Raw genomic sequence first — 25,563 nt, 5'->3', positions numbered from 1 at the left:
AATTTTGTAATTTAAGAACAGCGTTTAAGTTATACGGTCAAATATGGTGGAATTCCTTACGCTTAATTAGTATGTTAGCTGAAATCCTAAATAACTGTTTTACTTACGATTAATATTTAACGTAAGCATTAAGATAATTAAATTAAGAGGAATTTATCAATGCACAGTGATGAAGCAGTGTACAATATTTCCCCGAGTAGTGTACTGTTTGTTAAACAGTAGCTAGATTATTATCGTCAATTTCGCCTGGCCAAGATTAGGTATTTTACAGCACTAGAGCGAAAAGATGATATTGATATCATCGGCCTCAACACCCGCGCCGTTAGTTCTGCTTTCTCCAGACTGGACAAGGAAGCAAAAAAATGGGTCTGGCAGTGAACGAGGGCAAGACAAAATATCTGCTGTCATCGCACTCGCGACTTGGCACTCACGTCACTGTTGACAGTTATAACTTTGAAGTCGTAGATAATTTCGTCTATCTTGGAACCAGCGTGAACACTACCAACAATGTCAGCCTTGAAATCCAACGCAGGATAACTATTGCCAACAGGTGCTACATCGGACTGAGTAGGCAATTGAGAAGCAAAGTCCTCTCTCGACAAACAAAAACCAAACTCTATAAGTCACTCATAATTCCCGTCCTGCTATATGGTGCAGAGGCTTGGACGATGTCAACAACTGATGAGTCGACGTTGCGAGTTTTCGAGAGAAAAGTTCTGCGAAAGATTTATGGTCCTTTGCGCGTTGGCCACGGCGAATATCGCATTCGATGGAACGATGAGCTGTACGAGATATACGACGACATTGACATAGTTCAGCGAATTAAAAGACAGCGGCTACGCTGGCTAGGTCATGTTGTCCGAATGGAGAAAACACTCCAGCTCTGAAAGTATCCGACGCTGCACCCGCCAGGGGAAGCAGAGGAAGAGGAAGACCTCCACTCCGTTGGAAGGACCAAGTGGAAAAGGACCTGGCTACGCTTGGAATATACAATTGGCGCCACGTAGCGAAAAGAAGAAACGACTGGCGCGCTGTTGTTAACTCGGCTATAATCGCGTAAGCGGTGTCTACGCCAATTAAGAGGAAGAGCGAAAAATTATTAGTCAAAGGTTCCCATTGAATACAACATTATGACCGGCGTTCTTAGTGGTAGTTCGTTGTTTTGCTTTGTCACCTGTCCAGTAGCCTATGATCTCTCGGTTGACTTTGGCACTTAAAGTTCATGGGATCTCTCAACAAGCAAAGAGAGCAGTTTCGTATCATGGTATGAATCAAGTAACAGCTTTTAAAAAGACCAACTCCAAAAAAAGTATTGCTTTCTTGAAAACCATATGTCTAAAAAAAAAAGTCTTGATACAAAAATTACGTGCCACGGTTTTTGTCCAGAATATAATCTTAAACCACTGAACCGATTTTTATAATATTTAACACTCTGTGTCCAATATGATCAACTTAATTGATAAGATAATTTATATCTCAATTTATAATCGTACAATTATATGTAACTGTTTGTTATTTGCTTATTATGTAACAAAGGGTTACAGTAACATTCTAACAGTTGACGGTGTGAGGAAATTTATCCGCTATAGTAGACTATATTAAAAGCTTAGCATTTCCTAGGTATATGCTCCGAAAAATCGCATTAATAATTGCATCGCCATGATAGGCGAATGATACAACGGCTTTCAAATCGCAATTAAAAATGAATAACAAAATAATTGGAATAATAAATAGCGAAGAAAGCAAATTTTTGTCCGGTGATTTCAGACAGACCTTGTGATAAATCATGTTTGGTCATCAAAAAGATCGCCGAATATATTTTTGAAGTCAAATTTTCGGCTCGAATGTTTAATATAAAAATGTTTCTGTTCCAGCGTATTTCAATGACGCCGTAAAAATCTATGTAACCATTCAGAAGGCTACGATTTTCCATTGTTTTAACATTCGGCAGGTCTGTAAATAAGTCTAAATCTTATCAATCATTTTCAAATTTAGGCCATAAGCTCCGTCAAAGCTGGATGCACACTAGATGCCTTTAGTGCTCGCGTACTAGACAGGTACGGTTAATATGTGTATATTTTGATGACATGAGTAATGGGCACAATGATCGCTGAATTCGGCAATTTAAATACGGAAGAAATTCGTAAAAGTTCAGAACGTTTAAAGAAAATTTACAACTCGTACATCGAGTTTTCATTGATTGACGAGTTGATGCACTTTCACGCCTATTGTTCTGAGAAAAGTGGGAACGAAATTCAACATACGACTGAAACTTTTACCGATGAACGAGTTATACTACTATAAGCAAAAAAATAGTACGACTTTGTTTATAATTTTATAATTCTTAATTAATTCTTCAAAATCTATGTCGTCCCCGTCAAAGTAATCCCCTTTGGCTCCAATAAGCTTGTGTCAACGTTTTTTCCAATCTTCGAAACAGAAATTAAAGTCAATTTCCGGAATAGCCTTCAATGCGCGTAGCGTTTCACGTTTAATGTCTTCAATTGACTGTACTTCAGAAAGACAAGCTTAAACTAATAATTATTTTGATGTGACATTTAGCACATAGTCACTTTCGCACGATTAAGTCGGATCTGCTTGAACCCTTGGATTGAGAAAATAACATCAATCAGTTAGGGAAATCGTCAGGAATGATATATGTATGTATGTAGATGATTTTATTCGTCATTAAATTGTCAAATTTTAATTATTTTAGATAATACGAAATGATTCACTACAAAAGTCCAATTCAGTATAATAACTGTGTCTAACAATTACCACGTAAGTGACATATGTATTTTTTTTATGCGGAAATAATATAAGGGACATATAATGAAATAACTGTAAGTATGATTCTCCTAAACGAACATAGTAGGTAAACTATGTGTTTGTATAAAACTGTACTGTTTCTTATGAGGAAAGAATTTTTGGATTTTGAACGAAAAAAACTGTCATATTTATAAGTTTATACTCACATAGTTGCACAGGGAAAACCCGCAAAAAAGCCATGTTAACCATGATTGGCTTTTTTATAAAATCATCCACATTCAGTCTCCTTCTGCTTCAATACAGCTTTTTCCACGGTCCAAAAGCATGTCGAACAAGTGTTTTAGCTCGTTTAGCCTTTTGAATGGCCTCTACGCCTGCATAACGCTTTCCTTTCATGGGCAAGTGCATTTTTCCGAAAAGGAAGAAATCGCACTGTGCCATATCAGGTGAATACGGGGAGTAGTTAAATTAAATCGCCCTTCGAATGTTGGATTCTGAGCAATTTTTGGTCGTCAGTCAATTTTTGCGGAACAAACCGTGCACACACTTTTTGTAAGCCCAAATGTTCGGTCAAAATGCGATAAATCGATGTTTTGGAGATGTTCAATTCCATTTCCATGAATTTCAATTATGATTTCGGCTGATTTTTGATGAATTCACGCACAGTTTCGATAGAATTTCCTGTTGATCACGGATTTTGTTTGGGCCACATGTTGATTGTCAGTTATGTCCTCACGACCATTTTGAAAACGTTGAAACCACTCATGCACTCTGCTACGGGATAGGCAATCATCGCCATAAACTTGTTTCATCAATGTTTGCTCTTTGTTCGAAGCTCATTTTCGCACCGATAATACAAGCATACTAACACTTAAAACACAATAACTTCACTTCCAATCAATGAAATGTCATGAAATTATCACTGGACAATCGAAAAAGATAGCAGATTCTACCGCACCAGTCGACATATAGATGGCGCCACCAGGGGGCGCTAGATATAAAAAGTCCTGTTTACTTTGGAAATCACCTTGTATTGTGATTCGAGTTCACTGAAATCCGTCAATCAACATTCATTTACACTTTAAAATACCGTCTGTAAAATTAGATTTTTGGTGGCTATTGGTTAATCTTCAGAATCAAATTTTTAAGAGACCTTCGACGGACAACAGTTATTCTATGTACTCGGCTTATTTGATATAAATCGCCTTTTTCTTTAAAACTTTGAACAATAAACTGAATATTTTGACTGCTGACCAAAATCTGTGGCTGGTTTACCAATGTTTTGTGTTACATGATAATATTATATGATAGCAATTATGTTAAATAATATATTTATTTTTACGTGCGATAAAATATAGTTCAACCTTGAGATCATCATTTATAAGTTTATAAGGTCGCATGACAAACGTATAGTAAACGTATCAAGTTTTATAACGATTAAACCGCCAACAACCGCTGAGAATGCGAAACGCCTAATATCCGACAGATATCAAGATTTCAACTCACTTAAGGTTGTAAATATATTCGCTTCTTTTTGGATTTCAGTTGTAATTTGTTGAAAATTGTGAATTATATTTTTGGTTTTACCATGTATTAATTTGAATACTGAAGCTCTTTATACATATATCTCGCTTAATAGACTACTAGATAAGATGAAAAGTCTTTCGTTTCGAACACTTTTTAAAATGAAATTATGGCCTTATTCGTCGACATATTCTCGTTCTACATTAAGGGATTTGTTTCGGTCTTCAAATCTTCTTGAGTCTGCAATAGATGAAATAATCAAATATTGCAAATACCGGTTAGATAGTGTGAGCTTTGAAACCTTCCAGATATCAACCTTCTTCAGTCTGCAATAGATGAAGTAATCCCCCAGGGCCTAATATTGCAAATGCGGTGTTTGGGAAACTAGCTGAAGTGGCATCAATTTTTACAGTATTCCAGTTAAATATTTTTTTTGTTTTGTGGCTCTGAAGTAATTTGAAAAAATTTTGCCGAGCGTTCTTTTATTAAGACCAGGTCTTTTCAGAAAATATACTTTACAGTTAAATGGACTAACTCGATTGTTATAATTATCTTACTTTATCAGAGTTAGGGTATATACGTATGTTCCAATATTACTAATTTTTGATACCATTCTTATCCAATTTCTCCTTCGCGAAATTTTACATTAATATTTTTTTTTTTACTTAAAAGATCAACTTATTTAATACTAATACATCTATTGTGTTCTCGAACAGAAGTAAAGGACATGTATTTACTCCTTAATTATAACTTATAATTACTCCTAAACAATTATATTTTTATCGCCATTTTTTGGGTTTAAAATAATGAATTTGGTACTTACATACATACAGTGCATCACAAAAATAAGTATGCACTGTGCTTATACGTTTTGTTTTGAGAAACAAATGCCTCAGAACAAATAATAATATCCATTTTTTTATTTTTTTCAGTTATTTCATATTTTTATTAAAAGCATTAGCAAAAACAGAAACTTAAATTAATAATTTTTCAAATTACAGAAAAAAATGTTTAAAACGCTAAAAATTACGTCACTAGAGTATGTGTGCAATAATAATACATTCCAAAAAAAGTTCCAACGGTTTTATTTTTGAGCTTTGATGGACCGTTAATATTTTATTGGATTTTTTATTGCATTCAATCTGGATGGCATGGACTTTACCAGTTTTTGGGTCACTGAAGTTAGAATCTTGCCACATTCTTCGATTAAAGCAGCTTTCAAAGGTTCTTTCTCTCAATCTCTTAATCTCACAAATATTCGATAGGGTTCACATCAGGAGATTGGGCTGGTGTTTTTAATTGTTTGGGTGTTTTGTAAAGTAGCCATTCCTTAACAATGTGAGCGATGTGTTCTGAATCATTGTCGTGTTGGAAGACAAATGATCATTCAAGTCCTAATTTGGATGCACTTTCGTTGAAATTCGATATTAATATAATAAGGTAATCATATTTGTCCATTGTGTGCTCAATGAATACAAGATTCCCTTCAGTGGTTGCTGCCATACACCCCCATAGCATGTGCGACTGACCACCATGTTTTACCATGGCAGCCTGTATTTAATTTCTCCATACTTTTTTCATGTCCATCTGAGCCAAAAATATTATACGTACTTTCATCTGAGAAAATAACAGATTTCTAGAAGTGTTCTCTATGTTTAATGACAACTTTAAAAAATTATTATTTTATAAAAAAAACAACTACTTATTGTTTCAGAAACGTATGAACACTGTGTATCAATCGAAACCATACTGAAATAGCAAATTGCATACATATTTATGTGACGTGATTTTCGCTTTTTACTGAGAAAATCTAACGGTTCTTAATAACGGAATATGTCAATGATATCAATCTGTCATATTCGTGAAGGCAGTATTATGAGTAATTGTTTTTGTAAATTTTTTGTAATTTTTGTGCAAAAAATGTAATTTTGATTTGTTATGTATTCTATTGCTAAATAAAGATCATATAAAACATAAAATATGTATGTAAATACTTTGTTTAAAAATTACATTATTGTCCATAACAAATTTTAGTTGGGGTTTGTTATGTGTGTGTATTTATATTTTTCACTAAAACAAGTTTTAAACTATATATTTTGTTATATATGTTATGTTTTTAATATAAAAATGCTTGAAACATGAACGAAATAAAAGTGGTTGACTCTCAAAGAAAAATATTTAACTTAGGACAACATGTATCTAAGTTTTGAGCTATTTAAAGCCACTCTGTAGAGTGCGTGGGTTTTTTTCCCCCTTATTTAAAAATACATAGGGTTATACATAGGTACCGCAAACGTTCAGTTTACGAGACATTCGACCTTAAAGTTCAAAAATTCCCAAAATTCGAACATTTCAACAAGCTATTTTACCACATTAAACACACTTTACACACATTTTTCACTTCAAATTAATTAAATTAAACTATAAACTTTTAAATAAATACGGATTAGCCTGAACCTCTGTCTTTTATTATCTTTTAGTCGTCCATCTTTCCTTATTTTTTGTATTCCCTCTTTTTTGTATTTTTCACTATTTTTTGTATACAGGGCTGCTCCATGATCAACATGTAATTGCAATTACCGATGAAATTTAATGAAAACTTTGGAAAATTATTATTCAAAAAAAAAAAAACAACTACTAATTGTTTCCCCAGAAACGTATAAACACTGTGTATTAATCGAAACTATACTGAAAATGATAAATTGCATACATATTTATGTATGTATGTGACGTGATTTTCTTTACTGAGTAAATCTAACGGTTCCTAATAAACCGAATATGTCAATGATATCAGTCTGTCATATTATGTAAAAAAACACAAAATATATATTTTTTTATTTTGCAAATAATTTGACTTTTTTAAGCCAATATATAGTGCATACTTATTTCTGTGATACACTATGTTAGTTATACCTTTAACCATTGTACCGAAACCTTTGCAAATAAAAAAGTTTCCGTATGAGAGTTTGATTTTGATCGGTCTGTTTGTACAGTAGTAATATAATATAGTGGTCTGATGTAAACAATTTGTTCGGAGATTATATCGTTGCCTTGAATACTAATACATGGCAAATTTTTTGAATACTTATCTTGTCAAATAAAAAAATTTTCCATATTTTGATCGATAAGTCTGCATGGCAGCTACACTCGGCGAAAAAAACCCACGCAGTCGACAATTTTCTAATATTCCTATTTTGAACTGTCATTATTTGCTCAAAATTCGCTATTTGTCTTATTTGGCTTTTTTGTTATGTGACTACATTAGTTTACCGTTATTTCTAAAACCATTAGCCACCGCACGTGTTCGTTTCAATATTTGCGGTATTTTCGTTTGAGTTAGTTGTGAAAATAACTAAAGTTGAACATGGTGGGGTCAACAGAAAATAAAGCAGAAATAGTAGCTTTATTAAAAATAAAATATCCAAACGTCAAATAGCTCGTGAAATGGACATAAGTGATTGGAACATGCGCAATATAACTAAAAATTATACGAATTTTAATTCATTAGCTGAAAAAAAGAGCAGTGGACGTCCACAAAAAGTAAAGCCCCGTCACGAACGACAAATTAAACGGATGTGTGTTAGTGATCGCTTTCAACATGCTGGAACAATCAATGCAACATTTTAGGAAACCACTGGGGTAGAAATAACTACACCTCCTGAATAATCTTGGATTACGAGAGCGACGTCCAGCCAAAAAGATACTTCTCATTGCACGAATGAAGAAACAGCGACTAGAGTGGGCAAAGTCACACAAAATATGGAGTTCAACGGATTGGGGAAATGTTATTTTTTCCGACGAATCCAAATTTAATTTATTTGGACCCTACGGAAAGGCCACAGTGCGCCGTAAGGAAGTGGAGCGTTTTTAGGAAAGCTGTGTTTTGCCCAACGTAAAGCATTCGCCCTGTTTAATGGTGTGGAGGGCTATAAACAAGTTTGGTGTTGGGCAGCTTATTATTCTAAAATGATCTATGAATACCGAAAAATACATTGGAATTTTGAGAAAAAGCGTTTTGCCAACTATTGAGCAGCTGCCCGAACACACCCAAAAAGTTAAAGCATAAAAATATTGAAATACATTTTTCAATAATTCATTACAAACACTTACAGGTTACAAAACAAAAAGTGTTTTATGGAATTGCGTCTCTCACCTGGCCAGGAAACAGTCCAGATCTCAATCCAATTGAGAACTGTTGGCATAACATATATGGGAAAAAGGATAAAAGAAAAACGTCCAAAAAATCTAAAAGAATTAAAAAAAAGGATAAAAGAAAAGCGTCCAAAAAATCTAAAAGAAATGGAAAAAATTATTGAAGCTGTGGGGAATGAAGAAATTAACAAAAATTATCTTCAATGTTTGTTTGAATCCATGCCTAAACGAATAGCCGAGGTTATTAGGAGGAGGGCGGTCCATAACAAATTTTAGTTGGGGTTTGTTATGTGTGTGTATTTACATTTTTCACTAAAACAAGTTTTAAACTATATATTTTGTTATATATACTTAGTATGTTATGTTTTTTTTATATAAACTTGAAACATGAACGAAATAAAAGTGGTTGACTCTCAATGAAAAATGTGAAACTTAGGACAACATGTATCTAAGTTTTGAGCTATTTAAAGCCACTCTGTAGAGTGCTTGGTTTTTTTTTCTCCGAGTGTACATATGTATGTATGTACATATATGCTAAATCGACTCAGCTCGCCACGCTGCTCATTTATACTCTTACTTCTTTTTAATTGGCGTAGACACCGCTTACGCGATTATAGCCGAGTTAACAACAGCGCGCCAGTCGTTTCTTCTTTTCGCTACTTGGCGCCATTTGGATGTTCCAAGCGTAGCCAGGTTCTTCTCCACTTGGTCCTTCCAATGAAGTGCAGGTCTTCCTCTTCTCTGCTTCCCCCGGCGGGTAGTGTGTCGAATACTCTCAGAGCTGGAGTAGTTTCGTCCATCCGGACAACATGTCCTAGCCAGCATAGCCGCTGTCTTTTAATTCGCTGAACTATGTAAATGTCGTTATATATCTCGTACAGCTCATCGTTCCATCGAATGCGATATTCGCCGTGGCCAAAGCACAAAGGACCTTAAATCTTTCGCAGAACTTTTCTCGGAAAACTCAACGTCGACTTACCAGTTGCTGTTATCGTCCAAGCTTCGCTCGTCACGCTGATCATTTATACATATTTATTTTTTTTTGACCTCACAATTTGCGAATGAATTGTGCAATTATAATTTTTTTCAACCGCATGAGACACCTTGCAAACCAGCATTGATTGTCTAAGTCACAAGTTAAAATTCAAAATTATAATTTGGGACAGGCAATGGAGTTTTGAAATTTTATGCAGAAATAAAATAGTTAATTCCCCATTAATGTAAATATTTCACAAATCACTGCCGCTATATCAGGCGTAGAAATTGATAAAAATCGGCTGATAGCCACGCCCTTTGTCCAAATTACGACTATTATTGAAATTGGGACAGTATTTTCATGGTTAACTTTATACCAAATACCTATGTATGGTATGTATACTGCGCTTCATCAGGGCAGCACCCTTCGGCACTAATGAAGCTACAGTTCTAAAATTATTAGCGTTTATTAACGAATAATTTTTATACCAAATAAAACAACAATTAGTACTTTATCTTTTTACCATATTTTTAATAGTACCTTTTCGAAATCAACAAAAAAATGTATAAAGTTAGGTTACATTTCATAGCACATTTTATAATTTGTATAAACTAATTTAAACTTTTGTATATTATTTTAATAATGAGTCAATCCCGCCTTGTTGAGAATGATTTCAAAGATCCGATTGGGTAGCAATTCGTACAATTTTCAATATAATTTATAATTCCTCTTTAGTGAAATACTGCAGGTCAGACTCGAAAACTTTGCGAGCTAACCATCCACACACCATTTCTATTCCGTTGATGTTAGGTGAGTAAGGTGCCCACTGCATTAAATCGGCTTCTGTTCTTCAATCCTAGGCATAAATATCCGGGCAGTGTGAATTTTGCAGTTCGCACGTAATTGCTCCAAATATGCTCACACAGCACATACGACTATGTAGTCGGTCCAACTTGTGTTCCTCCTTCCGAAGATCTTAGAAATAAATCGACCCCATACAAAACTAGTTTGTTCTTCTGAAATTACAACATAGCTCCAATCAGACTTTAAGGCCACATGCTTAGGTGTAAAATGCAATCGTGTTTATTTTCGGTGAACCTGAGGTGGTAGTTTTTTTGTTGAAAAAATGGTTTCAAATATGCAGCATTCGTTAGCACTTTTACTCACAGTAGATAAGCTCACTTAAACACCAATATGCGATGCTTTTCTCAAAGTTCTTGCTTTCTTTTTTCATGAAATATGATAAAATTAGAAAACAAAAAAAAATTTTCCATAACTGTAAGTTCATAATATCATATTTTCACAAATGAGTTATTTTTTAATAATATATAATATATTATAACTGGATTTTCAATAGGTACGGTACAAAAGTAGACTGACAGAGACAACCAACGACGTCATATTTTTCCGCTCTTTTGACATTTTTCTTAAGTAAAGTTTGTTTGGCATTTCATCATGGAAAGATATACTATCCAATACCGAGTCAAAATTTTTAAAATTTAATACCAAAATTCGGGGTCAGTGGCCTTACCTTTAAAAGCGGGTTTTTCAATAAGAGCACTACAAAAGTTTTTTTTAATAAAACTAAAACGGTTTGAGATATCAATAAAATTCTTAATTTCTGTGAAAATACATTCATACGTACTAAATGAATCACCATTGCATCCTGAAAAAATTACGGTTTGGTTCGGTTAATGGGCCGGCGTCGTCATTGGGCCGTATTTCTTCCATGATGATCAAGACCGGCACGTTACTGTGATTGGGAATCGCTACCGCTCAATGATAACCGAATATTTTGGCCCGAATTGGATGATATAGACTTGGACAATATGTGGCTCCAACACGTCACAAGCCACACTGCGAATGTCGCAATCGATTTATTGGAAATCAAGTTTGGTGAACGTATTATTTCATGAAATGGCCCAGTCAATTGGCCGCCCCGGTCGTGCGATTTGACGTCGTTAGTCTATTTCCTGTGGGGCTACATCAATTGTATGATCTATGCCAACAAGCCAGCGACGTTTGATGAACTTTGTATGAATATCGAACGTGAAATTGCAGCAGTATCGGCTGATTTATGCTTGAAAATCGTCAAAAATTGGGTTCAGGGTCTCGTCTTCTGGCAAGCGTACCCGTGGTGGCCATGCAAAAGAAATCGAGATCCATAAATAATGGAATCGAATGTACTTTCATAGGAATAAAGAATTTCATTGATATCCCAAACCGTTTTTGATCTATTTAAAAAAAAAAAACTTCTGTAGCGCTCTTATTGAAAAACCCTATATTTATCGTAAATCATAATGCACAATAGATAAAAAATAGGCTATAACACATTTATCAATCTTTTATAAAATACAAAGTGAATACAGTTGTCAAAAAATTCACCTTCTTTTCACACACATTGATAATAACAACTCATAACTTCACACACACGAGCTATTTTTATTATGCTATTCATAGTCGCTATGACTTTTATTTTTCGCTTACCTAATTAATATATAATTTTTTATGATTTATATCCTCTTTTTGCTTATTTTCAGGAAACGTATCCATCCTCGCCGCCCGTTTGGTTTGCAGAGAGTGAAGAGACAAGCGTAACAAATGCCGTACAAATACTTAGCAATACGAATGGACGTGATAATCATGTTATAAATCAGGTGAGTGAACTTTGTAGGGAATTTACACCGACCACCACTATCGCCTAGTTAAACATCATGGTCACAGCTGTACCACCGGCAAAGCAAATGGTTTTACATACACAAACATATAAATATGCTTGTATGTAGTGTGTAGCATATAGAGTAGCGACCATTAGTAATAGTCTAACAGCAAAATCAACACTATTGCGTTGGTGTTTAATCTACTTTTTTATTTAATCCGTGCGTTTGTTTGTTTTATCAGTTTGGCGTACTCTTCGCTTGACGCTTTTGTAATGAATTTATGCACCTGTTGTTTACCCTTGTTTCTTGGTTCGTCCGTAGGTTGGCATATTACTACGTGAACTGTGCCGCCTGCACAATGTCCCACTGCCACCCGATATCGATAACCTCACAATACCGTTTCAATTGCCACCCCCAAGTGCGTCACCATTGCATCAGCAGCCGGCAGCGCAGCATCAGATCGAGGACATCGATTCGGATCAAGATGATGTAGAAGATCTTATATGCGAGAGCGAGCAGGAGAGTGAGGGCGACGAGGATCTACCATTGGAAATGGACGACGGACGCAGCGCGAATAAAGTTGAGGTAATTTTACACAAACACAATAAAATATTTACATGAATGCACTTGACTGATTTTTTTTGTTTCGCAGAAGGATGAAATGGAAGTGGAACATCTGGCCACATTAGAAAGACTACGACAAAGTCAAAGACAAGACTATTTAAAGGTGAGTTGAATATATATGTACGAGTATAAGTATACACATGTATTTCTATACATACATACATATACAATGTTTGTTCCAAAGTAAACCGGACTTTTTGAATCTAGCGCCCCCTGGTGGAGCCATGTATATGTCGACTGGTGCGTTAGAATCTGCTATCTTTATCGATTGTCCAGTGAGATATCATTGATTTCATGACATTTCATTGATTGGAAGTGAAGTTATTGTGTTTTAAGTGTCAGTATGCTTGTATTATCGGTGCGAAAATGAGCTTCGAACAAAGAGCAAACATTAAATTTTGTTTTAAAATTGGTAAACCTTTTACCGAAACGTTTCAATTGATGAAACAAGTTTATGGCGATGATTGCTTATCCCGTAGCATAGTGCACGAGTGGTTTCAACGTTTTCAAAGTGGTCGTGAGGACATAAATGTCGATCAACATCAAAATCCGTGATCACCGGAAATTCCATCGAAACTGTGCGTGAATTCATCAAAAATCAGCCGAAATCATCATTGAAATTCATGGAAGTGGAAGTGAACATCTCCAAAACATCGATTTATAGCATTTTGATCGAACATTTGGGCTTACAAAAAGTGTGTGCACGTTTTGTTCCGCAAAAATTGCTCAGAATCCAACATTCGATCGAGGCTTGTGACCGATTATTTGACCAAAAAACACATTTCAACCATTAACTACTCCTCATATTTACCTAATATGGCACCGTGCGACTTCTTCCTTTTCGGAAAAATGCATTTGAGCATGAAAGGAAAGCGTTATGCAGACGTAGAGGCTATTCAAAAGGCTTGCACCGGCATACTGGCCAACGACTAAAACACTCGTTCGACAGGCTTTTGGACCGTGCAAAAAGCTGTATTGAAGCAGAAAGAGACTATTTTGAATAAAGTAAATTGATTTTGCCGAAAACTATTTGTTTTTTTTTAAGTCCTGTTTACTTTGGAACATACCTTGTATGTACTTTGTTTGTTTAGCAAACCAGCAAATACGAGGATGTCTGCTAACGAATAAAATATAATTAACTATGCTATTAGTGCAGGAGTGCAGGGAAAGGCTGAACAGCCTTGCAGAACGTAACCAGGTACACCTAATCTGGGTCACAGAGGTATAGCCGGTAATGAACTGGCGGATGAGCTAGCCCGCTTCGCAGCCTCCACCAAGATGGTGGGACCAGAACCCTTTATTGGGGTAGGTCCACACACCTTAAAGGAGCTACTTCGCAAGGAAGAAGGAGTGGGCAGGGAAGAGCACTGGCGGCAAACGCGCGGTATGAGACATGCCAAGCTGCTAATGGGAGGATACAATTTGAGTAGGTTCAAGGTTAGAATAAACCTCCCCAGGAAAAAACTCAATCTACTGGTCGCATGGTATACCGGTCACTGCAAGTTGAATAGGCACCTGTACAACATGGGCCTATCGTCTTGCGTTAACTGCCGGTTCTGCGACTTGGAGCCTGAAACCCCGGAGCGCCTGCTGATTGACTGCACAGCAGTCTGTAGACGCAGGACTAAGGCCCTTGGATCAATGTTTCCAGATAGGGATCGCGTAGCCTCACTAGCGCCAGGAAGTCTATTGAACTTCATCAATGCGCTGGGGCTAGGTGAGTCTATGTAAGTTAGGAGAGGGCACAATAGACCAAAGGTCGCGGTGCATTCCTCGTATTAAATCAATCAATCAATCAATGCTAAAAAGTGACTATAAAAGAGATTCAGAATATTTATAGAATAGCTGAGCAGCTTCGCCATATCCCAACGTCTGAATATAAATCGGCCTCCTTCCGTTACTGAAATCGTTTTCTTTTTATCGGTAGGACCTACTATACATTAAAACAACAAGTTTATAATATTTTTATAATTTAAAATGTAATATGAAACATAGGTCAGTCAAACAAATTTTCTAAGGGATTGGTCGCCGTTCACTTTTAGGAGAAGTTTCATATCCACTTTTCTTTTTAGTCGATTTGAAAATAGTTTGGTTTGTACCACTGCATAAATACTATTTACTTCCCATATAACGCCGAAATGAGGAGCTTAAGAATTATTTTATTTTACACTTGTGGTATTCTTCTAAGTAACATTACTTGCAATATAAGTTAAGACGATACGAAAATGCCAGCAATTGGTCCATTTGACTCCTAATATATAAAATATAGCACATACGATTAATTATTAGAAATTGCGATTGTACATAGCTTAATGATCGACCACAATTAAACTTGTTTTTAGTTTGTTTGTTTCTCTCATCAAAATGCAAATCTGAAGAGTATTTTTCGCTGTCCATTACCAGTGCATTATAATTTGCTACAAAGCTGATTCAGTTTGCCAATAAGAACGTTTAGCTATTATATGATATTAAACTTTTTCTAACCCTATTCTTTATTGTTTTTGTAACAAAAATAATAATAGTTATGTTGTTTTCTAGTGTGTAATATACAACAATTGTTGTCTAATTAGTTACCTTTACAATTTATCCATAATGCGATGAAACAGGACCGTTTTGATTTCATAGACCCAGCTGTTTTAAGAACGGACGTTTTTTTTGTGACTTTTATTAGCTTCACCTGTTATATACATATATCTTTAAGACAGACTCATTTGGACTCGATTTTGACCCACTTTAAATGAACAAATTCAATATAATCTGATCAAGAATACCGGGATTAAACATTTTCCTTACACAATCTTTGTATGAGATCAAATGAGACATTGGTATTAATAAATATAGTTTTAAACGCCTAAAAAGTACACTTTTACAAAATATCTAACAAAAGTATCAACCAGTAGAAACTTCTACTCCAGTTATTTTTTTTAAATGGACTTAATGATTACGATGAAAATTATCAGAAATTCAACCATATCAATTACCACATACAGTTGTGTTATTTTTTATCCAAAACGCGAAAATGCTAAAAACTTTTTTACTGGATCAGTAAAATGAAATATGAAATACCTAACAGTAGAGCAAAGCTACTTTATTGAAAACTAGACGTTTAGCCTGCAAGAATTTCTTTATTGGCCGTTAAGGCCATTAAAGTTAATGATTGTTCCGGTGAAACTTGGATACGTTTTGTGTTGGTAGTCGAAAATTTCTTAGGTAAAGGGGAGTTACCACTAAATTCTTGTGCAAAATATGCTGTCAAACTTTAAGGCTGTAAGAGCAAATATGAGTATCAGGTTACCCTATTTCGGATCATTTGGGGAAATTATACTGAGGAACTTGGTTCCACCAAGATTTAAAAGTTATAAAAAAATAACATCTACTGCTGGTCCTTAAACAAAGAGGAAGAAGAAGAGGAGAGGGAAACTCATAAAAGCCGTTGAATTTAATTATACAAAACAAAACTGACATTGGTGTTCATATATGTTATTTTGTTTCATGTTTTTCAATTTTTAATAAATATTTTATCAAACTAAAACGTAAGTTGTTTTTAGTTTTTTTTTACTCTATTTATTAATGAGAATAAAGCTACAATAGTTTTTGTTTCTATTCACGTAGATGCTTCCTTGAACACCTCTTAATTTAATATACATACATACCTATAACTGCAAAGCTCTGGCTGCTTATTTCGAAGTACATTATAAGGATTTTTTTATCATTATATTGCAGGGTTCTGTTTCTGGTTCCGTTCAAGCAACCGATCGTCTCATGAAAGAGCTACGTGACATCTACCGTTCCGATTCCTTTAAGAGTAATATGTACTCCATAGAGTTAGTAAACGATTCGATATACGAGTGGAATATACGCCTGAAATCTGTTGATCCTGACAGCCCGCTACACAACGACTTGGTCATGCTCAAAGAGAAGGAAGGAAAAGACAGCATATTGCTGAATATTATTTTCAAAGAAACCTATCCATTTGAGCCGCCATTCGTACGAGTAGTGCATCCTATAATATCGGGTGTGTTGTATATATAAATTTCTAATAAACCATTGAACATTTGTTATTTTCATGTCACGCTTTTTTAGGTGGCTATGTACTCGTGGGCGGTGCCATATGTATGGAACTGCTGACAAAACAGGGCTGGAGCTCCGCTTACACTGTGGAAGCTGTCATCATGCAAATTGCCGCAACCCTCGTGAAGGGTAAAGCCAGAATTCAATTTGGCGCTACAAAGGTAGGTTCCATATTATTATTATAAAAATTTCGCTATTTTTTTTTTTTTTTGTTGCGGAATTCCTAAATTCCATCTTTAGGCATTATCGCAGGGTCAGTACAGCTTGGCGCGTGCACAGCAGAGCTTTAAATCCCTGGTGCAAATACACGAGAAAAATGGTGAGCAATTGACATATTTTTTTCACCAACGAACGCGAATATTTAAATTTGACGTTTCTTTTTTGCAGGGTGGTTCACACCGCCAAAAGAAGATGGCTAAAAACGCATTAACGGCATCGTCTCTTTCTCTACCCTAAATAGCGAGTAATTCATGCATATTAATATACGTTTTTATCATTTCCTTCGTTAAAAAAACAAAAAAAAGCAAAATAATTATATCTTATAAATATACTTAAATTATAGTTGATATAAAACGCAAACAAATCTATCCATGTATACATAAAAGGCACTAAACATATAAGAGAACTAGAAAAAGTTAGTAAAAACTTAAAGTATAAGCAAATAATTATAACAATGATCACATTTGGCAGGAAAGCGCAAATATTACTAGCATAGTTCTAAAACCACTTTGTAAATCAACACAATTGGAACAGTAGCATATTTACTTGGTAAATGACCACATGCGAAGCGTATGAGAATCCAATACTAGACATTTGTATGTATATGAACTGAAGGTTTTTGAACACAGGATATATTCGTTTACCATTCGTCAAAAGACCGTATGCTATTAATATATTTTACGTATGTACTTATGTAAATGCATGTCTAAACTAAATGTGTGTCTATTTTGGGTGTAAAAATAAGCGTCTACATTAATGAAAAACAACTATGCTAGGCCTTGTTGCAGTTGTGAAAAGAAAAATTTGAATAAATTAAATATTTAGTTGTATTTATGCAGATGTGTGAGCATATGTTTAGTTCCAATTACACTCAGCTAGAGGAGAGAATTTATGTTCCGAAAAATTTAACGCACTACCGTAGGTTAGGGGATGTATCTTATAATACCAAACGTTTGTGGAAATATTTATTTAAATAGTTGTAAAAATATAATAAATAAAGTAATTACAAAATGCCACATAATTTATATAGAAAATATTGCTTGTGAATAAATTTCGATTAAACGGAGTGACTACAGTTTAATTTACCAGTTGTACTTTTTCAAAACAGTTAATACTGAGCTGAAAAATTACAATAAAGAAAACTCTAAACTGCTTTTAAACAATCGCATACAATTGAAGAGAACCTTTAAAGTTTTTGTTTTGATAAATTAAAAAGTTTACTTTTGCTATGAAATCGAAAATTGTCGAAAGACTTTTAAAAAATTTGATAGAACCTCAGCACAGTCGGCTCCATGGAATTCTAAATGCTTCAAGTTTATATTGAGGCAAGATTAATCCCCTCCGTAGTATTCACTTAAGCTATTTGTGGATTATTACAATAAAAACTAGATACACATTATTGTATTATATTTTCCTTATAAGCAGTATTGCAAATACTCAATAATATTGGCAATAAGAAACAAAATTTAAAGTTTATTAAAATGTTTTTTTTTTTAGATTTTTGTCACAATCAGGAGAATTTTATTTATTCGTATGTTATGTTTTCATTTCAATCAGTGGTCTCACATGTGTTATGTGCTATTTATGGTTTTCTCTTTTATGTTTCTTTTCCTACTAAATACAAATATCTCATTCAGAAGTCTAGTAAATAATCATAAATAACGTGTCCATATTAATCAAGTTTTTAAGTTTGCTAAGAACTACAATTAAATACGTACAACAATTGCAATACAAAAACAAGGAAGTTTAATCGTAATTGAAATATTTAATAATGATTAAATTAAAGTGATCCAAATTGCAACAATAAGAAATGTAAAAACCGTATAATCATAAAAAAAACATTATTTAAGTTTGTATTGTATATTCATCAAAATCACATTCATGCCATGTAAACAAACATACATGCTGACAAATGATTATGCGCTAGTAGTTATACTAAGAAGTTCTGTACGTACACCCACAATACATGTTGTTAAAAAGGCTAGTTGTAAGATCGCTATCATTTAAGTATTTATAAATTACTTGAAATGATAAACGAACTTTATATTCAGTTTAGGTTAAATATCAACAAAATAATGGGCTTACAACTACATAGGTAGCTACGTATACTATGTATCATATGCATATGCTAAGAATTTGTAGCGTGTAATGTATGTTAAGATACACATACATATAGTATATATTGTATTTTAAAATGTCGAAGTAAATATAATAACTACCTATATAATACATTGAATACCCACATATAAATAATATAGCTGCATTATTATTAATATTACAAATATATTTTACAGTATATGATATGTGAATTATTTCATTGATAAAAATATAAATGCAACATTATTTAAGTTAAAGTACATGAACGTGAATAAATTACGGAACGGATTATCCAACTTTCAAACGCATCTATGTATATTTCATTCCTTACCTCTTTCAACACAATGTAAATTCTTCCAACATATTAAAGAGTTTCGCCGGTATTGTAAGGGCAAACGACATCTGTCAAATATTAAAATACACACGTTCTTAAGGACACAGTTATTTTGACAGCTGCACGACTACGCGACTGCAGGCCGACAGTTTTCGCTCTCGCTAACTTCAATATATTTTTATACAATATTTGCCAACGACAGTTGAGTTGAAAGTGTAAACACAATGACTGCGACAGACTGCAAACTACATCTGTCAAATATTAAAATACACACGTTCTTAAGGGCAGTGTTATTTTGACAGCTGCACGACTACACGACTGCAGGCCGACAGTTGTCGTTCTCGCTAACTTCAATATCCTCCTATTTTTGCCAACGACAGTAGGACGACAGTAGAGTTGACAGTAGAATGGAAGATAGAAAGAGGAGGTAGAGTGGTGATGCCACTAATATGTAAAATGTAAAATTATTCAAAGCTCTAACAAGCCTGACGTTATTTTACAAATAAAAGCATAAAAAAGCTCTATTATATCATTTGTAATAATAATTGATAATTTAAAGCAAATTCATTTACCTATTTACTTATTTTTTGCATAAAAAATTTCACTTTGAACAAAATATTAAAATTTCATTGAAGTGCAAGGTATTAGTATGGCCACAACGAAATTGTGTACATGCAAAAAGAAGAGCTGTGTTGTCTTGTGTACATGCCGGCCATTGCTATGTCGCTGCCTTCTTACAAATGTTCATGTAGTAGGATTCACGACGCCATTTTCAGTTCACTGTCATGCTGCTGTAGTCTGTCGCGCTCATTGTGTTCAGCACTTGAAGGAACAGTTCTATATATATTCTTATGGAAGGCATACACGCACCAATTATTGTACCAATTTCATCGAATTGTACAACTGGTTGTTACGTATATGGGGCAATTGTATGAGTTGAACCAACTGATTGGATGAAAATCAAATTTTTTTGATATTTTGTCAAGTTGGTTGTGTTAGTTGGATCGTGTTTGGGTTGGTCGTGCGATTTCAAACGATTTCCCCATTTTATTTCGGCTGTCGAAGAGAGCGCGTCATATATAATAAGAAAAGCAACAACTTCCGAACTCATGTTTAAGCAACGAAGTGAATATTCAAAATGAAGTTGGCCTCAAAATTGTATTAAAAGTTGTGTCGTAATTTCTAGCCCAACTCAATCAACCGACCAATTGTTGTGTGTATGCCTTCCATTATAAAAATTACGGCGCGGCTGCTACAATATCAAAGCTTCGAGTCGTTTGTCGATGTCTCATTAGAGAGTCTGTTTGGGATTGCTTTAGTATGTCTGATACCTACATAGCATCTACACGAAAATGACACCTTAATCTTAGAACAGCATGTGTGCCGTAGAATTTGCTACGTAAATGTATTGTGTAGCAGGAAATGAACGGGCTTATGACCAAACTTAATTTCAGGGTGGAACTCCATTCTTTAAGTTGTTCTTGGTAGTAAAATTTTGGCCTGCGTCAGCCAAAATTTAAACTGGGAAGATATGAGTTCAACAAGTTTTGACTTATAAATATTAGAGAAAAAATTCACTGCTCGCCGACACCTATACCAAATGGTGATAGCCTCTTCTGCGAATTGTCGGTTCTGGGACATGGACCCGAAAACCACATACATAGCAACTGCTTCTGGGACTTTCATATTAATGTAAGGACCACATTGCCTCGTTGGCGCCTAACACAATGCATGAATTTATATTGTTTTAAGAGGAAGAGGGAGGGAACTCCCTATGGTATTTACAGTTTTCAATTCAATTGAGGTATACAAAATTGGTTTCATAGATTTTCAATAGAGATAGAGAGACATTTTTGGAGCAAAGCATTTTTCTTTGAGAACGACGTTGGTTTAATGTCCTTAATGTTGCTGCCAAGATGCCTTATCAAAGTTCCCCATATTTTTAGAAATAAAACTAATCAATTGTTTTAAAATACTTATCTCTATTTAATTTCCATTACGCCATGAACTATGGAAGTTTGAGTGTCTGTCGGTACTTAATTTACACACAATATATTTACACTATTTGATGACATTCTAATGCTATACTGTCAGAATTGACGACTCCTTTGCTTGAGCAGACTGTTTTAGTTGATCATTATCGGCTTTCACAAAACGTATCATCTCATCAATGCTATCAGAACCTTCTGTAGCAGTTTGAAGTAATTCTAAACACCCCTGCAGTTCTAGTAAATCGTAGGTTAGGTTGACTTCTCGACGTAACACTCCAGCTAATCTTATAAAATCTTTGCCTAATACACCAGTGAATTCATGAAACTTCGATCCATAAACATCCAACAATATCATTGCAACATCAATCATGACGCGCATAAATCGCTGTTCTCCAATGTAATTACATATGAATGATATCATCCGTGAGAGAAATTCATGGCTTCGTCCGGCTAATGCACGATGTAAGCCTTTGCGATGTATGAGCTCTTGCATAACACTAATTGTCACTTCAGGATTACGTCGTACAAAACATGTCTTCATTACAGTGTCCAAACATTTTACATACTCGTACCTTCGCAACAAGTTATCATATCTTTGTAATTTTTGAAAGTCGCCAGTACGGATTTCATGATCTACTTTAACTGAAGTTAAGGGTGGAGGTTTGTTAGTTGACCTCTTAGTTATTTCGTCCTTATTACGATCTACTTCCATATTTTGGATTGAAATTAGACCGTCAACCATGCCAGCAACAACCGTCTGATCCCCCGGTGCTACACCAAGACTCAGTACAGCATTTGGGAAATCAAGCGTATGTACAGTTTGATAAGTGGCAACATCATAGATCTTAACATGGCGATCCAAACTGCCTGATAACAAACGTTTGCCATTGGAACCAAGACGCAGACTTGTTATTGTTTTATGGTGCTGTGAAATTTTCGTGAGTAGTCGACATCCTGCAAAAGCATCCCAAACACACATTTCTGTACCGCCGGCGCTGATAAAAATACCACCCGTAGGGAGAAAAAGCAATGATTCAACAGGACTGCCATGATCGATACTGTATGAAATTTGTTGCGTACGAGTGTCGTACATCTTTATTTTACCATCATAACCACCTGATATTAATGTATCTGGTGACATGGGATTTATTGCTCCGGCTCTTATGTAGTCTTCATGTTCAGCAAACGTCAATGTAGCCTTCTCAGATGCAATATCCCATAACTTTACAGTACGATCATCTGAAAAACTTGCAATATGCAGCAAATCTTGTGTAAACTGCGCGCGATGTACTGGACCTCTGTGTCCCTTAAACAACCGCAAAACATTTTTGCTAGAGGGATCAAAAAGTTTTACCAAACCTTGCTCATCACCTGCCACAAGTAAACGACCATCTTGGCGAAAAGTTCCTCCGTAAGCAGTTTCTTGAAATCGTGATAAATTCTTTACAACCAATTTCGTAATGGGATTGTAAATTTGTACGCGTACAGAACAAGTCACAGCAAAATAATGCGGCTCAATAGGACTGAAGTCTACATAGTCGATCGCACCAAATTCTTTCACAAGTGTAGGCACCTAAGAAAGCAAAAACAACACTCTTGTTTAATATTCGATTGTTTATTGTAAACAGCAATCTTACACTCAATTGTTTCCAGTATATAGTATCAGGCGTGACAATTTTACCGGTTTTGAGGTACTTTTTAGTGTTCAATCGTTTAAACTGAGACATTTTTGCACTTAATAGATCACTATTAATTCAATTTGTTAATAAATCCACCGAACAAATAAATTGATACAATGTTTTGACTTTTTGCTGCACGTGTAGTCTGTTCACATTTCGCGTTGCCACTTAATAAATATATAAATAAATAATACCGGGGTAAATGTTCAGCAGAACGGCTTTTCCGAAAACGTGCACCAATTTTCACGGGAAATGTCTTAAAATACTCGTTTTTAGTTCTACTTTACGAATATGTTAGGCGCGTGCTTTTAAAAACAAGATTTTCTTTGTTTTAATAGAAAAACATCGTATTTCCCGAAATGAAAAATTTGGATGTTAAAAATATGTTTTCTATCAATTATATACACATTATTATTGATATTGTTTAGTTAATTAATAAGAGAAATTGGTTTTTTTTTGTTATTTTCATAAAAAAATATGAAAAACTTCATAATCACTTCACTTCAACGAAAATGGCAAGTTCTTAATTACTCACCTGCATCACTGTTGTAAATTCGAATGGGTTCATGAACTGATCGTTTTGAATTATCGATACTCTCGATATTCGAGACTGATCGAGAAATGATAAAAATGAGAAATACATAATAGAAAAATTTATAATTCATTATTATTGCAGAAAGAAGAAAATAATAATGAATTATAAATTGTTCTATTATGTATTTCTCATTTTTACCAATTCTTTTTCAGACTCGAATATTGAGAATATCGATATTTTAATTTCTTTTATATTTCCAATTATTATTATTTTCCTATTATGTATTTCTCATTTTTATCAATTCGCGTTCAGACTCGAATATTGAAAATATCGATATTTCGATCCCGATCACTGTTTGTATCACTAGTGCTCAATTGAATTTCGAACAGTGATGCCATTTATAGCGTAAATATCGTGCAAAATCGTAATATTTTTTATTGTTTTTATTGCAAAAAACAGGAAAATACATGACGCGCCATATATATTCGCAAATTGGAATTAAAAACACGAATTTTAAGGCATTTCCCGTGAAAACTGGTGCACGTTTTCGGAAAAGCCGCTCTCCTGAACCTTTACCAAAACACGAATTTTAAGACATTTCCCGTGAAAATTGGTGCATGTTTTCGGAAAAGCCGCTCTCCTGAACACTTACCATTTTTTTCACAAGTGAATGCCTAAGGACAAAAGATTAATAACATTTAAAATATTTTTTTTACTAACATTGCTTAGACCACGGTACAAGGGTTTAGACATTATTGTGAATGCATTATGCCTCTCTGTTGTGTTTTAATTTGACATTTCGGTAACTAAACAAATGGAATTATTATTGATGCACGTCATCTTTGAGAGAATAATATATTGGTATTACAACGTTTATTAAGAAATATAAAATCAAAATGGTAAGTAAAGAGGAAAATATTTTATTACGTTACTCCGAGTTAATTAAATCTGTTTCCATAGAGTGCATTATTCAACTTTCAAAGTTTGCTATCAGTGATTTTACTTCTCATTTGCACTTGTGCATATTTACGATCTCTATTTCCTAGCATTATGGACCGCAATAAGACGGGGTAAGTTAAACTCATGCAAAGTTTAAGGAGTAATAAATGTAAAAAAAATATTTTATTGCAGCTTGCTTGGTGTTTTTTGGAAGTTGGCAAGAATAGGAGAACGAAAGTCGCCTTATGTTGCCGTGGCATGCGTGGTTATGGCAATCTCCATATTGTTTTGGACGTGATACTAGCAATATAATTCTTTTCGTTTAACTGTTGAGTCGAGATTTGTTAGGAATAAAAATAATTTTTTGTAATTTTGTGGCATATAACATGATTTATATTAAATTTGGACTAAGTGTTTGTGTGACAAGGATTAAGATATGCCAATAACTAATTCAGGTTAGAACTATGGCCAGTTGCGACTTAGAATAGCATTCCGGGGTTAAAATGGGTATGTATAGATAGAGGAGTTCCTCCAGATCAAGAATATATATATATATATATAGTTGCCGCTGACTTATGGTTTTTGAGATATTTGCATTTAAAGTTCAAAAAATCAACTATTTAAAATGCGTGTTTCTCCGATTTATATCCACTAACACTTCACTAATTCCTTTCTAATCATTTATTTTATTTTAACTATATACATATATAAAAGAAAGTTTTTTTAGTTACACCTTTTATAGCTCAAGAACGGCTAAACCGATTTGGCTGAAAATTGGTGGGGAGGTAGCTTACAACCAGAGTAAGGACATAGGATACTTTTAATATCTTTATGTCAAAATTTAATACAACTCATAAATACATTACACATACAAGCATTTGTTCAAAATTGATGTTTGTATGAATCATTTGAATATATCCGTACATTTTTAAACAGATTCTTCCTCAAAAATAATACAATTGCTAAGCATTTGAAATAGTAGGAAAGAACTGC

The 25,563-nt window shown here is 34.4% G+C and overlaps 3 protein-coding genes across 6 annotated transcripts in view; 2 read left to right on the top strand and 1 right to left on the bottom strand.

The window, feature by feature from the left end:
- The window catches only part of LOC120775577 (ubiquitin-conjugating enzyme E2 Q2), a 29,719-nt gene extending 10,471 nt beyond the window's left edge, over nucleotides 1–19,248 (top strand). For 3 of the 4 annotated variants that reach the window (XM_040105813.1, XM_040105812.1, XM_040105811.1), the window contains 7 exons: nucleotides 11,962–12,078; nucleotides 12,403–12,666; nucleotides 12,734–12,808; nucleotides 16,429–16,720; nucleotides 16,789–16,937; nucleotides 17,017–17,095; nucleotides 17,164–19,248. In XM_040105813.1, the coding sequence (XP_039961747.1) occupies nucleotides 11,962–12,078; nucleotides 12,403–12,666; nucleotides 12,734–12,808; nucleotides 16,429–16,720; nucleotides 16,789–16,937; nucleotides 17,017–17,095; nucleotides 17,164–17,195 (1,008 nt within the window). In that variant the 3' untranslated portion in view covers nucleotides 17,196–19,248. The remainder of the gene's footprint in view (nucleotides 1–11,961; nucleotides 12,079–12,402; nucleotides 12,667–12,733; nucleotides 12,809–16,428; nucleotides 16,721–16,788; nucleotides 16,938–17,016; nucleotides 17,096–17,163) is intronic. The other variant, XM_040105814.1, reaches the window with a different exon arrangement.
- Nucleotides 19,249–21,388: 2,140 nt separating this feature from the next.
- On the bottom strand, nucleotides 21,389–23,257 carry LOC120775623 (U3 small nucleolar RNA-associated protein 15 homolog). Its single transcript, XM_040105872.1, has 2 exons — nucleotides 23,055–23,257; nucleotides 21,389–22,990 (listed from the first exon to the last, which is right to left on the bottom strand). Exons 1-2 carry the CDS (start codon nucleotides 23,142–23,144, stop codon nucleotides 21,509–21,511), a joined length of 1,572 nt encoding a protein of 523 aa, XP_039961806.1. The 5' UTR covers nucleotides 23,145–23,257; the 3' UTR covers nucleotides 21,389–21,508.
- Nucleotides 23,258–24,416: 1,159 nt separating this feature from the next.
- On the top strand, nucleotides 24,417–24,977 carry LOC120775050 (protein kish-A). Its single transcript, XM_040105031.1, has 3 exons — nucleotides 24,417–24,530; nucleotides 24,592–24,701; nucleotides 24,763–24,977. Exons 1-3 carry the CDS (start codon nucleotides 24,528–24,530, stop codon nucleotides 24,866–24,868), a joined length of 219 nt encoding a protein of 72 aa, XP_039960965.1. The 5' UTR covers nucleotides 24,417–24,527; the 3' UTR covers nucleotides 24,869–24,977.
- Nucleotides 24,978–25,563: the final 586 nt, after the last annotated feature.

The sequence above is a fragment of the Bactrocera tryoni genome, chromosome 4 (assembly GCF_016617805.1).
Source record: "Bactrocera tryoni isolate S06 chromosome 4, CSIRO_BtryS06_freeze2, whole genome shotgun sequence".
Taxonomy (NCBI): Eukaryota; Metazoa; Arthropoda; class Insecta; order Diptera; family Tephritidae; genus Bactrocera; species Bactrocera tryoni.
This window is presented reverse-complemented; position numbering and strand designations above follow the sequence as displayed.

Bases quoted from the DNA above. Each gene is read 5' to 3' on its own strand.
- LOC120775623 (XM_040105872.1), bottom strand. From the start codon at position 23,144: ATGTCTCAGTTTAAACGATTGAACACTAAAAAGTACCTCAAAACCGGT. The intron at 22,991-23,054 runs GTAAGATTGCTG...TTGCTTTCTTAG, and splicing joins TATACTGGAAACAATTGAGT to GTGCCTACACTTGTGAAAGA.
- LOC120775050 (XM_040105031.1), top strand. The intron at 24,702-24,762 runs GTAAGTTAAACT...ATTTTATTGCAG, and splicing joins ATGGACCGCAATAAGACGGG to CTTGCTTGGTGTTTTTTGGA.